The following is a 16103-nucleotide window of genomic DNA, read 5'->3' on the forward strand; positions in this document are numbered from 1 at the left end:
TCTCAACTCGACCGGACTATCAATTATTCACTCATTGGTGCAAACGAATCTCTGTCAACACGGTGGAAAAATGAAAAAAGCACCAGAGGGGAGCTGATCATTTATACTGACTCTCTGTACCTTTATTTCACAAAAATATTTGTATTCTTATCAGTACCAGAAGTTGTTTGACATCATAAATCGTTGTAAACTGACGTGTATACTATACATCAATGCATTTATAAGTTTATCTGCCCACAAAATATACAAGATTAAGATAACCAAAGTACTTAAAGTGTATCTTTGTACTTCATGTATATAATTACTTCATATATAATTATATAGCTCAGATTGATATGCAAAAGTATAAAAAAGCACCAGGCAAAACCATAGTAAAAATAACAATCATTTAGAAATAATGTCCACAAAGTCATGTAGTTTAGCACATTATTCTTTATCAATGGAGGAACAGACATGAAGGTAAGTTTATTCTTGGCTTTTGTTGGAAATACTGGAATATGTTAGTTTGTCAATTTCTCAGCTGTTTTTAAATTTGAACCTCAGATAAACTTCACAAATACTGATAAAGTCTTGAGATCTTTGCAATCAAAAATAAACACCCTGAGCAGTGAGAACTTTTCACAACGTGTCACCTGCTGAGTTCTGGAGGATAACGAAGAATAATGAAAGCTGTGGTTTTACTCAGCGACTGCAGAATAATCCTCAATCCTCTTTTCGTTTTATTGTGTTTTGTGGTCTTCAAGTGCAAAGATAAAACAATTTGATACATAACAAATATACACAACAGTTTACAAAGTACAGTGACAACAATGAATCCGCGATGCTCGTGAACAAAGGTAAAAGAGCCAGAGAGCTCACGCAGCAGGATGGAGCATGACACAGAGGAATGTCACTCACAGCACAAGAAAACTTCACATCATGGTACAGTCATGCTATCAGGCTTCAGCGCTGGATCTGTGTCACTTCCCATGGCGTTCAAACCCCTACGGATGTGCTCAAAGGGTTTTTTCTACTGGACCCGTCTAAGCATTATATCATGAAAAAAATAGAATTGTTAAATATAGTGATTTGGTTACATCAACATATTTATGATTTTTTCTGAATGCAACGTTTGAACAGCACAGTAACATGCTTCTGTTTTTTGTTCCCTCATGTTTCCCACCATACCAAATTAATCGTGGTCCCAATTTTGGGGGCTTTTATTCACAGCTTACATTCCGTTACATACAGAGATTCACAATCAACGCCCCCAGTTAGCATCTTTATTTCTGAAAGTGGTTGCCAGATTGCAGGAACAGCAGCCTGCGTTTGAAAAAACTCTCAACATTAAAAGAAAAGTGTGACATCTTGTGAGCTACGCATACTTGATTTCACGCAGAGAAACTGAACTTTTCAGTAAATACGAGGCTCCACCCAATTGGCTTAGCTTATCACAAAGAGGCGTTGTCACAGGGGATCGGACCAAACATCTGTCAATCAAATACTTATTAAAGTGCAAAAAAAAAGAATTCATAAAGGCCACCATTGCTATTCCTTGCTCTTCTTTTAATGAAGAAGTGCTCTTCAGTTTTGATGAATGTGATGCTATTGCAGCATCTGTGCTAACCAGCTTGTTCTTTAGAGCGACGAGTCGTCTCTCTGTGTTGTCACACACACCTACGCCGACCCAGTGACTACTACTAGTCCCACACATGACCTCTTCAGGTTAAATGACAACCAGGATAACCACGAATTCTTGTTTTTACAGTTAGGTTTTTGTATGAATCAAAGAGACATGTCATTACAAGTCATTTTGGGAAGGTTCTGATTGTATAATAATAATAATAATTTTACATGTATTCAAGTGACTGCAATGCTATGAATTATTGATACAAAACACAATTTCCACAATTCTCAGGAAAACACACCGTATCACTACTTTTCAATTATGACCCCACCGTGATGCTGTAAGCTATGCGGCTGTTAGCCGTAGCTTTATAGTGAACAAACGGATACGAGAGTTTCAATTTTCTCATCCAGCTCTGTGTATGCAGCGAACTGTGGATGCCAGATGTAAGTGTGACTGAACAGGTTGTGGGGGAAGCCTCAGCTCATTAGCAGGACATGATGAGGCTTTGCCGTGTGCTCTGGCTCTGGGAAAATCTCAAAGCTAAATCTCAGTATCAATATGCCGTGTGTGTTAAGGGACTGTTACCAACAACTTGACACCCCGTCCCTTAACAGGAGCAGGAGAATGTGCAAGTCAAACGAACGGCAACGTGACACTTTCACGCTTTACCACAAGCAGAAGGGCATCAACGCAAAAATACCACACACTGGATTATGTTGTCTGTATTATCAGCCAAAATCAATATATTCATCACTTGTCTTATTTGAAAATCCATCTCACATTGAAGGCGAGAGGCTGTGCAAACACTTTGATTCACAGTCTACATTCAGAAATCTGTTCAGTCGATTTAGGACCGGTGGCTGAAATGGTCATCTTGTCTCAGTGCAACAACTGATAGGAGAAGCTCAATCCATGTGAGCACACCTCTGTGAGCCGACAATGAACGCTTGTGAAATGTGCATCGGGTGTTGCAGTCACGTTTACACACACAGTACGTGGCACGGAATAATGATTACACTAGTGTGAGTGTTTGAGGTAAATGTTAACTGGTAATATATACAATATTTTTTTCATTTTTACACAATTTCTCTATTCATTAACTGTGATTGTGTAATTACATGTTTATCTACTGAAGAGCATTGAGATGACAAAATACATTAAGGGAGCATGGTGGTGTTAGATGAAGAAATGAGCCTTGGGCCTTATAGAGAATATATAAATGTGAATATCCGGTCAGTCGGGGTATATGAGGAAGCCGGAGAAGGTGCTGTATTTGTTGGTGTTTCCACCATGGACTTTGCCCCCGTCCAGCTGTACGCACACTTCGTCCCCGACATCCAGGTGGAGGATGACACTGTTGGAGGCATAGTCGTAGTTCTGATCTGCATCTTGAGCAATTGCACTGGCCCTCACCTGAAATAGAACAAAAAAAAATGGTTATAGGCTGCAAAGATGGAAAGAAATATCACAGAATGAAAACAAGCTACAGTCCTTAAAGATATTGGACATACGTACTTTACTGTGTGTAATGAGTCATTTGTAATGTACATTTTACTAATTCTATGGACTTTCAATTACAATCTGATATATAAATACAGTACAACAAAGGCCTTTTCAGATTGCTTTCATGTATATGTGGTCATAGACGTTTGTACATCCACTACTATACGTTTAAGATGAATGATTTTCACTCATTTTTTACCAGTCATTTATTGGGGGGTCTTGACTTTCTGTGTTTAATGGGACAAACGCAACTATTATGTAATCCAGTGGCCCAGTGTTTTTATTTTGTTATAGGCTGATATTTTATTAGGTTCCTCTCTTAGTATTCCAACCCAAACCAGTCTGCTTACGTTATCTGGATGTAACCAGTGCCATTTTATTTCCTGTATCATTCTGTCATCTTGATGTAATGTCATCAGTACAGATGCTTTCCTGTCCACTGGGTAGATAGATGAGATGTGCAGTGATCTTTGCCCTAAAACCTCCATCTGAGAGCACATCCTATCTTAGGCGCTATCAATTTTTTCTAGAGGGTTGTCGCTCTCACATCTGATCCACCTGTTGCAGGGAACAAGCTGATAGGGATTGCAGGATTGCATCAGTGCCAATTACAGCAAACACCACGAATGTGCAGACACACACATACCGCCTGATGCTGGTATTTGGACATTGATTTGTTGCAGCTGAACTATAACAACTCTTAATCATTGCCATCTATTAATATTATTTCACTGGTATTCAGCTTTGCAGCGGTGGAATTTTTTCATGGTTTTATTTGCTGCGCTCAACTTGATAGGAAACCATTGCCTCCTTCATCCAAATCCAGCAAATACGAAATAATATTACTAATCATTCATGTTTGTGACAAAAAATACACCAGAGCCTTGAAACGTTAAATCCCCCCACAATAAAATTGCAACAAGTGTTAGTCATTATGAGCTTCATAACACTGGTATTTATGTCTGACCTCCAGAAACTGCAGGCAATCCAAACCAACACACTAAAGACACTCTAGCTGGTGTGAACACCGCAGAACCTGGAGCCTGACACACTTAAAAAAAAAAAAAACTGGAGAGTCATTCTTCAAGCAGAATATCAATTTAATAAATAAAGTAAAATACACAACCACACATTTTAATGAATGCAAAAATACCCTCACTCCACACTTGTCTGCGGCACTGATGTTTCGTTGTTCCCAACCGTCATAAACCTTCCTTGACCCTGTTGTCATCACTTACACAAATCAAATAAGACTAAACTATCCATCTCTCCCCATACTAAATCATATCATATTCTTTTGCAACTGTTTCATTTATTTCGCCATGAGACCATTTCTTCAATGAAGGGAAGGTGAACATTTTTACTTCCCTCCTCGAGACAGAAACTAATCGATACATTTCCTTTGTATTAATTCAACTCACATCACACCATTAATTGTTGTCTCTCTTTACGCCTCACGCCCCTTTCCATCACCCCTCTCCCATTTGCTACCCCAACGCTATCCCTTCATTCTGGACCCATCTATCCATCTTTTTGTGTCCTTACACTCCAATTAGATGCAGGTCACGCACACATTTTCTCACCCCCGCCATGACAGTGTTGGCGGGAGCAGCGACTAAGCGTGTCCCTGTCCGGTCTAAATCAGATTGATTAACGCCGTGCGGCTTTGGCAGGTCTCCTGAGGACCACCCCTCGCCTTTGCGGTCTTCCCCTCCTCCCCTCACAGCATCCCTTAGCGGTCTCTACCTCCAGATGTGTCAAGGCGGGCTCTACACGGCTGCAGGGGAGGGTAATTGGTAGTGGGATAGCCATAGCAGCTCCTTGTCTAATAGGTCCGGCTCCTCAATAACTCCATACAATCACAATAAATGGGGGCACAGGATAGGCTACAGTGGTCAAATGGGCCTATGAAAAACTAGCAGGAGGTCAGGATAAGTCACACACACGTACACACACGCACAGGCACACACACACAAACACACACACACACACACACCATTCCTCTCTCTCCCTCCCTCGATAAGAATAGCTCTGTTTGTTTTTTCATGAATCTCAAGTGAATACCTGAGAAAAAACAGGCAGCATATGAGACATTTTGTTATTTTATACTGTTGGACTATTTTGCTCTGAAGGGACTGAACAGCTCCCCCGAGGAGATCTAATAGGGTTTAGAAGAAATATAACAGTAAAGGGATTCTGACATCTTGTACGTCCAACATCTGTCTACATGGTTGAGTGGAAGGATTCCCCTGACAGTATTTTCAGCAGATATGCTGCCAGGCTGTGGTAACTTCCTATGACTACAGTATACGATTACAATTAAAACTGGTGTAAATGTCTGTGTGAATGTGCAACATTATTACAATCCCTCCAATAAAAGTGTGTGATTAAACTACATGTGATTCATTTGTGTGTAAACTACATGCAGCACATTAAAAGGAATGCTGGCATCTGCTTGTATCCTCTATGCTTAAAAGTCACATGTGAACTGCGGCAGTGATATTCACACCACCTCACTGATATTAGTTTAAAATATGAACATCAGCTAATTATACTTGCCTGACAAAAGGCCACAATGTTATTTATGGCTTTTTATGGTTGACATCCTTATGAGACACGCAGGTTAACTTAGACTCAACTCCACTAAACAATGGAGATGCTGACATTTAATGTGCTATGTTCATGATTAATTCATGGTTGCATTTTCCTCAATACAGTAACCCGGTGGACACGTTTACACATTTTACCAGCATATATTGACTTTGGCATTTGAAATATTATCACAGTCAACATCAATATAATTTCCCCAAATGAATATGAATTGATTGTGAAATCACTTGATTTATACTCAGTTGAACAAAAGAAAGATAAGGTTAAACTATTTGTTGATACCAACAATTCACAAAACAATAATGAATGCATGTAAAAATGATTGGATAATCAGTGATGGAAAATAAAAATAAGCACATTTACTCAAGTATCGTTCTGGTACTTGAGATAAAATAACTCCAAAATTTGTATATACAGAGACTAAACTACACATGGTAAAAAAAAAATGAACTAGCATATACTGTATTCTCTGCATAACTGTATAATTGTGGTGTAGAAAAACTGCTTATACATCTTAAAAAATATGAAAACAAACCATTTGCCTTGCAAACAAAAAGGTAAATCTATCCATTATGTTAAAGGGGTTTAATTATTGGACAAAACATCTGTACATGTAATATTTGTCAACAGCTATTTATTACTCCGCCATTTTGGAGCTTTTTAAAGGATCTAAATACTTTTTGGTTTTCTTAAACTGAGCCCGAGAAGGTGAAATTTCAGAGCTTTAAAGACACTAAATCCACCACAGAACACATCTGCAAGTTCAGCTGTCAGTAAGAATCACAGTGAAACCCTATTTTATTAAAGTGCACAGGAGGCACCGGGGCTTTGGAAACAAGAGGGAAAGGCAAATCAGGATTATCGTCAACAGTGGCGGAGATTGATAGCGACAGGGGAGTGAATTTCTGTCTGTTGGCTCAATGCTGTTCTGACGTGATCTGCTGCTGTTGGGGAGAAGGGAGACCCGCGGGACAATAGAGAAGATTACACTGCCCCCACTTTTCATTAGAGGGCAACATTAAATGGGGAGAGAGCGAGAGCGAATGGAAGTGGAAGAGCGAAAGCGAGTGCGAACGAGAGAGCGAGAGAGAAAAGAATTGACAGCATAAAAATAACTGATGGACAGGACTTAAAGCTTGATGTGATCTACATTGTTTTTTGATGGGATCTTCTGATTTGTGTGACACTTTTAAGGGCTGACAAGCTGTATTTCAAATGCATGTAGCCTAATATTTTCCTCATTTTTATGTGTATTGACCTAGTTTCAGTTTTAGTCTTACGGGAGAAGATACGTAGTGAAAAGAGTGAATGAAAGCAGAAGTTTGGACGCGGACACACAGACGGGTGAACAGCTGCAGGCACTTTTAATAGTAGCAGCAGGCGACGGATTCACAGGAAGTCAAACAATATGGGGGGCTTTAAGTGATGGAGAGCGAGTCTGTCGGATAAAAAAATTGGTCAAGCTTGTCTGCTTTAAAACAGGGGGAGGGGCTGTCTATTTGTTTTGTTTTGTTTTGCAGTGGTGCCTTGGTCCTTTGCTAATAAAACTGACACGATTCATTCACTGCGATATACAGACCTCTCAGAGCGGAGCGAGGCGATTGAGACGGGGTCTCTTAAACTTACCTGAGGGACCTCTAAGGGTGAACCGGGAGACAGAAGAAGGGAAATTGAAATGGCCCTTTTGTAAAAGCCGCCATGTTCTCTCGGCCCCCGTCCCTGTGTACCAGCCCGGGGTGTCCTGTTTCTATTATGCAGGTTGGCATTTAACCCTTCTGCTGCACTGCAGACTCACACTAATTGGCATACTAAATGTTAATATTTTGCCATGACACTCAAGACCCAAGGTGTCAAGATGTTGATTAAAAAGTCTCTAATTGGCTCTAGACTGAAACCTTTGAGGGCAGAGAAGATGCCTTAATTGGGTATGAATGGGTTAGGTGGACAATCCACCTGCAGAGCACCAGCTAGAGGCAAAGCCTCTCTCATCTGGAGTTAAATTACAGTATCCCTTTACAATATATTGTTTACTGTCTCTAATTAGCTCTGTTTGCTTTAAAAGGGGGATGTGCACAGGGACACAGACAGAGGGCAATTTAAAACTTGTTCACAGAGCAGAAGCACTCCTTCGAAATATATATTTATATATATATGAAAAATAGTATTTGATATCCTTAAAAATGGTAATACAAGATGCATTTCGTCTTTGTTCGTGTCAGCTCTGTCACTATCTAACACTGTCTATGAAAGAAAAAAAAAACCTGCTTCGCTGATGAGGAGGAAATAATGGTGTAATGGGGAGGAAAAGGGAAAGCACAACAAAGACACCTACAACCAGCCAAGTTGTTTAAGTCCGTGGAATATAATGGCCCCAGCCATTACAACAGAAAGATATAGTAAAATAATGGCTTGTATCCTCTCAGAAAAAGACTGGAAAAGGAAACAAGAGCAAGCTGTAGGCCCCATCAGAGGAGCCATTCTGTTAACTTAAATAAATGCTTTTAAAAAGGGGTGGAGTATTATCCTTTCACACAAAACCTTGTTAATTTTCTTAAGGCTAATTGTGTCGGACATTAAAGCAATACACCCCACAGAAAAAAAGTCTTGATTAATAATTATTCTACCAACACACACAACCGTTGAAAAAGAAGAAAAAAAAGAACTGTCACATGAGGCCCAAATTGGCACCTTGTTTAACGCACTAATCAGCAGCTTTTACCACCCACAGAACACACCTTCCTACTGGAGCAGCTCATTTCCTCTAATGCAGCCCAAGCTTTTCAATTATCTAATTAACTTATGATCATTCTTTTATTATATTACACACATGACATTTTAAGTTTCTGCATTGTCTGTGTTGCTTGTCACTTAAGTAGCTGATTGTCTGCTAAAATAAGACATTGACTTACCTAATCCCGCTGCTCCATAATGATTTCATTGTGTGTTAATAGCAGATTAAATGCTGAAATGCTACTACCACCATGGTGTCTCAAAAACAACGTGTGTGTGTGTGTGTGTGTGTGCAGGCAAAACAGACCGAACTGACCAACCCAGTTGCTCCCATTTTGGACCAGGTATAAATATTCATAGTCCTTGCTCATCGCTGTAAAGGGCAAAGTACATATTGCTGGTGAATTATATATCCAATGAAAAGGTCACCTACTTCAACACCAATCTTTTGATGAGTTATGGGACACGATGACTGAAAAGGATTCCTTGCATTGAGTGATTAATCTCGTCCAACTTGGTGCAAATGTGCACATCTGCGCAGCATTTTGTTAGCCACCTGTCAGCCACAAATGTCTGAATTGTCTCGTACATGTCGATCATGGCTTTATCACATCTCCTCCTCCCTTCCCCAGAGGACACTCTTATGTTACCTAGTCTCTCATCCTATGTCAACTCTCCTTTGAATATCCATCTATATCTCTGTTAGCACACTAGTCCTCTTGCTGTCACTGCACTGATCATTTCGCAACCTGTCGCTTTTTAAACTTTGACATTGGTTAACACAAAGCATATCAATCCTAAAAGGAAAAAAACAAAGATGATTTCAATGTGTTATTTAGCTGTGTTGGACAGTAATGCAAACATCTTGTTCTAGTATTTTATAGATAGAACATGGGATGTGGGTGTGGAGACTTGAAAAGAACCATAAAAAGAACTATGAAGGAGCTTTGCTACGTAACAAAGGTATAACTCACAGGCTATTTTTCAATTGCTAACAAGCATTGTTCAACCCTGAAACCACACTTTCAAAACTCTTTATATAGTCTGCATTTCCAAGATTCATTTTGGCCAAACAATTAATCTAACCAACAAAACACTTCATGTGTCAAAAAAAGCTTGTTCCACCGATCACTGGCATCCGATTCTCATTCAGTAAACACGCATGTCACTCATAATACACTGACCTAAAAAACACTAGCAACAAGGAGTATTAGTGAGCAAGTTTGAATCAATTTTCACATGAACATTATTTCATTACAGACTAACCAATTTTTAATCTATTGAATGTACTAACGCATACTCATGTAATAAGAATGAATCCGAAAATCATTGTTTTCCTGCACATTTGAAAAGTTTCAGCCTCTCACTGCTCTCTAAGGCAACCATTGGATTCTACAGTAAAAGACAACAATTATTGTGTTGTAATAGGTTTTGAAATGTAGACGATGTTTTGCACTGTAACATGTATCATCTCACCTGTTGTTCTGCCGAATGAAATGTGTACGTTTGGCGCCTCAGACCGGCCTCTCACAGTGAGACCCTGTTCACAACATTTAGTGTATTTCATCAGATATCGCCGCTCTTGGTCTTCCTCTCCTTTGTCCTCCACACACTCTCCCTAAAACCACTCCTCTTCTGTGATCCACATTTCCAAACAAAATCAGTTCCAAGCCCTCACCTTTTACTGCAACATAGTGATGAGACTAAAGCAGGACACCTGGGTCGGCTTTGAGCTGAAATTAGCTTGGACTGATCATTCTTTGACTTTCTCCTAAGAAAATGTTGGAAATTCAGATTTGAATGTGATTTTATCAGTTATGAAAGCAGTGTGTTAGCATATGAACAATATCCTGCAAATACACATTGTTTTGCAGTTTGTGGAGTAAGTTTTTGTGGATTTTTGAAAAATGTGGTGATTGAATGCATTTTGTCTGAAAGCAATAAAATATAATTCAGTTACGTCTGTATACACTTGTTTGAAGAGTTTTGAAAATGTGGTTTGAGTATTGAACAATGCTTCTTAACAATTGAAAAAAAAACTGTAAATCAGGTCAACTGGGTCGGCTTTGAGCTGAAATTGCAATTATCTTGGACTGATAATTCTTTGATTTTCTGCTAAGATCTTCTATATTTCAAAATAATTACTGCAGAAATGTGTCATCATTCAGATTTGAAAACACTGCAAATACACAGTGTTTTGCTGTTTGTGTAGTATGTATGGGTAAAGTGTTTGTGGATTTTGAAACATGTGGTGATTGAATGTATTTGTCTTAAAGCAATGACATTTTATTCAGTTACGTCCGTAAACACTTGTGTGTCTCTGAATGTGTAAGGAGTTTTAAAAATGTGGTTTGAGTATTAAACAATGCTTTTTAGCAATGAAAAAAACTGTAATATCTCTAAATTCATAAACTATCAGTGTTTTTCTCAAGGTTTTCCTCAATAGTTGTTTCACAAGAGCACAGAAAACACATCAGGTGCAATGAAGGCCTCGATCAGAAGTGAAGTGAGTTAAATAATTTAGTTGATGGAAAAGATAATTAATGAGGAAGGAGTCAATAGCCAGTGTGAACGGTAAAAGTGTGTGTGTGTGTGTGTGTGTTTTGATGTAAAAGAAGGTGCACAGGTGGAGGGGAGAAGATCTCATCTAAAAGCTATGAAAGATTTATCAGCAAGTGAAGACAGGAATGACAATGTCTGTGAAGGCAAGCAACAAACCAAGTCCATCAATTATATCTGGCATTCAACTGTCTGTCCTCTTTACCCTACACTTTATGCCCATCCCTTTAAATCAATAAAATAGGGAATAAATGTTTATATGGACATGATCAGGAACAAATAACATCTATAACATTATTTAACCAAGGCTCTTTGCCCATTCAGTATGTAATTTAACGGAAGATATACAGAATATAAAATACTCCAGTTGAACGAGCTACTTCTGATGGATTCAGAATTTAACTTTTTAAACAAAATGTAAATCATTGCAAAGTAAAAAAGTATTTTCCCAGTTTTCTCATGAATTAACTGTTGCATCAAGTTAAGAACATCTGTGTGCGTTCCTGTTTGGAGGGAATTGTGCAACCTAGCTGGAAATGTAGTTTCCACATGAAACCACCATGAAAATTGATTAGTTGTTTCATTCATTTTTCAAATTCTTTTCAAATGTGCGGTAAGGATTTGACTGTTTTTGCTCTGTTTTTCATCATTGTAAATTCCATGTATTTTGGTTTCGGACAGTTTGTTAGAAGAAAACAAGCACCTAGAAAATATCACTATGGACTCTGGTAAAATGTGATTTTTTTTCCACAATCACAAAATCATTTAACAAATGTAAAGATTGATCACAATCCAGATCTGCAAAAAATCCGCTTGTGATATCATGGCACACGTCAGCAGTTACTGTAAAGCTGCAGTAAACCGCTGCAACAGCCATGATGTTGCAATTTTGAATCACAACAAATGGTGGCACAGCCAAATCAAGGTCATCTGCGTGTTCTTGTGGCTGCAACAGCTGCTACTGAGATGTAGCGTGAACTTTCATGGGAAGATATGAACAGGTGGGCGTTGCCCTGGTCTGACTGTAGCTTTACATACACAAAAACCTGGGTTAACAAGAGCCTGTGACCAAAAACAAAGACTGTAAAACAGTCTGCATTCAATAATGAAAGAAAATCAAAAAGTGTTTTTTACACACGCAGGGCTCAGAGTTCTTATTTCATCCAATTGCAATGTCCAGTGTCCAAACTCTGGTCTCTTAAATTGTATACGTTTAATCTGAATTTTGAATGATTATCAACAGTTTAATGATGGGAATATTTTTTGTTTAGTTTTGAAGGTTTACGCACAAACTGCCTAACTGTCCCCCGCTGAGTTTTTAGTGGCCACTAACTGTCTCTGAAATTCTCTGAGACGTAAAAGAAAAATCAGCCAACAGCAGCCCATTGGTTTGATGGTCAAATTGCTGTCCGTTCTTGTACCTTTTAAATTATTTGAGAAAAGACTGTGCGTTCAAGCACTGACTTGTTACATGTTCTTTCTTCTCTGGTAATCCCCGGGACGCCACTCTTCTGATCTGTAGCACACATGTCAGAATCAGGGCTCCTCAACAGAGTGAGGGCTCAGCACTTTAAGCTCGTCACGGATCTCCAGATGGAAGCGTTCAAGGCTTTGTTCCAGGCATTTGTACTTGTTTATTTATTAGTGTTAAAGTCAGGGTTCCTCAGAGGACAGTAGCCAGCTGTTCCATTTTGGCTTAGTTCCACTGAGACATTGTTATACTCTTGATCGCTTGGCTGTCACTCTCTTTCTCTCTCTCTCACTCTGTATGCAAGTTGATTACAGTTTTTCTTTTGCATGTTAAGTTGATCTCACTCTAACCTCATGTTTTGACTTTCGTCCCATATTAGTTTCCTCTACCTTGTTCTCCAGAGCAAATCAACAACTTTAAAGTGGAATATTATCTCAATAAATTTCAATATTAGACAGACGGTTGATTGATCTTATTAACACGAGAGTTGAGATACAACATGAGTCATTGGAATTCATCTCAATCGCAACAGACTTTTTATTATTTGTGATATTGTGGAAACTCTGCTTCCAAGCACTGAATATTAAAAATCATGGTAAAACAGATTGACAGTCAAACTATTCCACCAGGGGAGGTTCGATCACCGACTTCTCCTTTCCACAGTGTAAAGTGTTGTTGAGTGGGACATTGAAGCTCCCCTTGCTCTGCAGCAGCCCACTGCTCTTAGGTTGGGTTGAATGCACTAGGTTGATGATTGACAAAAAGGTTATTTCTGAGGATAATGCTTTTATTTTTGTGCATTGTCAATGTTTGAATAAAAAAAGTTAAGATGCAGTTGTATCAGATTAGAAAACAGTTTTGATTATGTGACTTTTGTGTTTCATAACTGTTTTGGAAGCATCAGTTCAGAAGTCTGAATTACAATATGATGTAATACAGGGTAGTCCCTGTATTATAGAATAGTTGTTGGGTCCATCGCTGTTGGTGATGGAGATATTCAATCACTCTAAGGTTTTCCCTCATTTTCTTTAGTCAACATCAGCATACTGAGAGTTTGAGTGAACTTTTGGATCACAATATAAGAAGGACACGTACAAACGACTCACAGACCCACTCACCTGTCCGTTCTTCTTCAGGTCAGCCCACATACTCGTCCCATCACCTCCTCTCATCAGGACGTGGTAGGTGAAGTAGTATATGCCAGGCAGAGGGCAGGTGAACTTGCCGGTGCTCGGTTCGTAGTAGTTCCCCACGTTGGTCACCACGTCATCAAACTTGAGTATTTCGCTCCCTTCGTGTTGTTTCCGGAGGCCTGCGTAGAAGGCGATTTTGGGACTGTAGGACGATTGGCCGTATCCACCGGATCCAGGCCCGGGTGGACCGGGCGGACCGGGCTTGCCGGGCTCTCCGGAGGGCCCTTTAGGCCCTGGAGGGCCGGGAAGTCCAGGGCTCCCTCTGTACCCCTGTTTGCCCCTGCGGTTTGAGAAGTCTGGGGGCTGAGGGGAGACGGCTGTCAGCTCTCCCTGTGGGGGGGTGAAAGTGTCGCACACCATCTTGCAGCTCCCAAGCATCTCAAAGTGTGTGCCACCTCCTCCGGACCCTCCCCCCTTGGTGCTGTGAACCAATAGGGGAATGGCCACTAGCAGGACCAAGACCATGGCCACCCCAACTCCAGCCCCGATGACACGTTTCTTGCGGCTGAGCCGGGAGGCGGCCAGCGTGAGGAAGTCCTCCTCCCCCTTCGCTGGAATGGTTGTTCCGGCCAGGCTGAAGGCTGGAGATACTAACTACTGGGTTGAAAAGGTGGAGGAGGGACAGTTGTGACTGTCCGAGGTAGAAAAAGGAAACAAGGGGGCTCTTCTAGGAGCTGGACAGGCAAGTCCAGAAGGGAAGGGAGAAAATCAGAAGTCGGGGAGAGACTGACAAATAGGACTTTCCATTTCCTGGTATTCAAACATTCGTTTTGTATCCTGTTATTTTGCGGTTTCTTCTGGTTCACAGTGTCAGTGGGCTGTCAACCTATCTAAAGGTTATACATTATTTTATGATACAAAAATAACATAAATATTTACTTAAACATTCAGCATCCCCGTTGAGATGTGGATTTTAGGCGACTGCTTTTTTTTTTTATCAAGGTCTTGTGGAGGCTCTGCTGAGAAGCTTTCAGGTGATCAGGCACAGCTGTCAAGTGGGGTCTACAGTATTCCCACTGGAGTTCATCTCACCCACCACATGCAAGGAAGGGTGCTTTACCTGTCTGTCGAGGAATGAGAAGAGAAGATCAAGGAATTTGCTAAATCACTGCTGTTTTCTTCTGGACCCTGGATTAAATGTATCTCAGGAGTCTACTACTCTGTTCAAAGAGGCTACAGATTGGTTACAGGTCACGAATCTAGAAGGGAAAGAAGACACACACACACACACACACACACACGCACACACACATTAACACACTGATATAATTAAGCAAGCTCTACCCAATTCGAACCCCAAACCAGGGTTTTTTGCAAAAATAAAACGTTGGGAGAAAGAGAAATTGACAAATAAAGCAAGTTGTTTTGTAACTGATTAAAATCTAAATTGATATCAAGCAATACTAAAATTCTGCTAATAAAACACTGAATACAGCCAAATAACGACGTTACACTCACTATTTTATTTTAATCATATTTTCATTATTAATTAAAAAATAAAGACATAGGAAAACTTCAGTGAAATCACAATCAAATGATGGGATCAGCTAAATGACATGTAATATAATCCCAGCTGTTACAGGCCTACATTCATTATGGTCAACAAACCCAACTTTAACTGCAAAAATATTCAAATGTAAACAAAATTACACTTTTAATTTAAAAAGTCCGTGTAATTTTATAAGGCAATCCATTTAATCAGAGAAAGAGCAAACTTTGATCAGCGTACCTCTTTGTGTCTTCTCGACGCGGTTCTCAGTGTTTCACCATGCTGCGGGCTCACATGGAAACGCCGCCGGGAAACTGGTCCCGGACACGGGGATGGAAATCCTTCCGCGAGGGAGCGTTTGCGGCGTCTTATCGGGGGGAAGTTGCGCTGCGCTGCAAACTCAAAGTCACACTAATATTTAAAGTCGCATCATCTCACGCAGGACTCCTGCATGGTGCCTGGAGCGCGCGTTCCAAAACACTCAAAGCAGCGCGCTCGGGCAATCTAAGCAAACACGTATTAATGATCAGCTACCAGGCAAAGCCACGTAGAGCCCTTTAAAAGGAATGCAGACGTTCTGAAGAGTTACTTTTACACAGTTCCGCCTTCAGTAATCCTGCTGCAGAGCGACTTCATTTGCAGAGCAACAGTTCACTCACTTGTTGTGTTTTAGGTCCTTCGTCTCGTCTCTCAGCATCTGCCTGCTACCGCTCCCCCGCCCTCCCTCCGTAACACACACACACACACACACACACACACACACACACACACACACACACACACACACACACACACACGCACGCACACACACACACACACACTGAGATTCACTTTCCCATCCTGCATGTGACCTTTTCACATATCAAAATGACAACATCTGTTTAATATTTTAATCAATCGTTGTCGTTTATCCTACTGACGATTTGTTTGCACCACAGA

At 40.2% G+C, this 16103-nt stretch overlaps 1 protein-coding gene across 2 annotated transcripts; it reads right to left on the reverse strand.

Moving 5' to 3' along the window:
* Positions 1-414: 414 nt before the first annotated feature.
* c1ql4b (complement component 1, q subcomponent-like 4b) lies at positions 415-15895 on the reverse strand. 2 transcript variants are annotated; one of them, XM_037448229.2, is made up of 4 exons: positions 15824-15895; positions 15405-15563; positions 13601-14874; positions 415-3022 (listed from the first exon to the last, which is right to left on the reverse strand). In XM_037448229.2, the coding sequence occupies exons 3-4, from the start codon at positions 14138-14140 to the stop codon at positions 2843-2845; spliced, it is 720 nt and encodes a 239-aa protein (XP_037304126.1). In that variant the 5' UTR covers positions 14141-14874; positions 15405-15563; positions 15824-15895; the 3' UTR covers positions 415-2842. The 2 variants fall into 2 exon arrangements, with proteins under 2 accessions (XP_037304126.1, XP_037304125.1); XM_037448228.2 differs by lacking the exon at positions 15824-15895 and having other exon boundaries at positions 13601-14739; positions 15405-15817.
* Positions 15896-16103: the final 208 nt, after the last annotated feature.

The sequence above is a fragment of the Pungitius pungitius genome, chromosome 8, assembly GCF_949316345.1.
Source record: "Pungitius pungitius chromosome 8, fPunPun2.1, whole genome shotgun sequence".
Taxonomy (NCBI): Eukaryota; Metazoa; Chordata; class Actinopteri; order Perciformes; family Gasterosteidae; genus Pungitius; species Pungitius pungitius.

Excerpts from the sequence above, each read along its gene's own strand:
- c1ql4b (XM_037448229.2), bottom strand. The coding sequence starts at position 14,140 with ATGGTCTTGGTCCTGCTAGTGGCCATTCCCCTATTGGTTCACAGCACC. Across the intron at positions 3,023-13,600 it reads ACCTGAAGAAGAACGGACAG|GTGAGGGCCAGTGCAATTGC; the intron begins GTGAGTGGGTCT and ends GTTCTATTTCAG.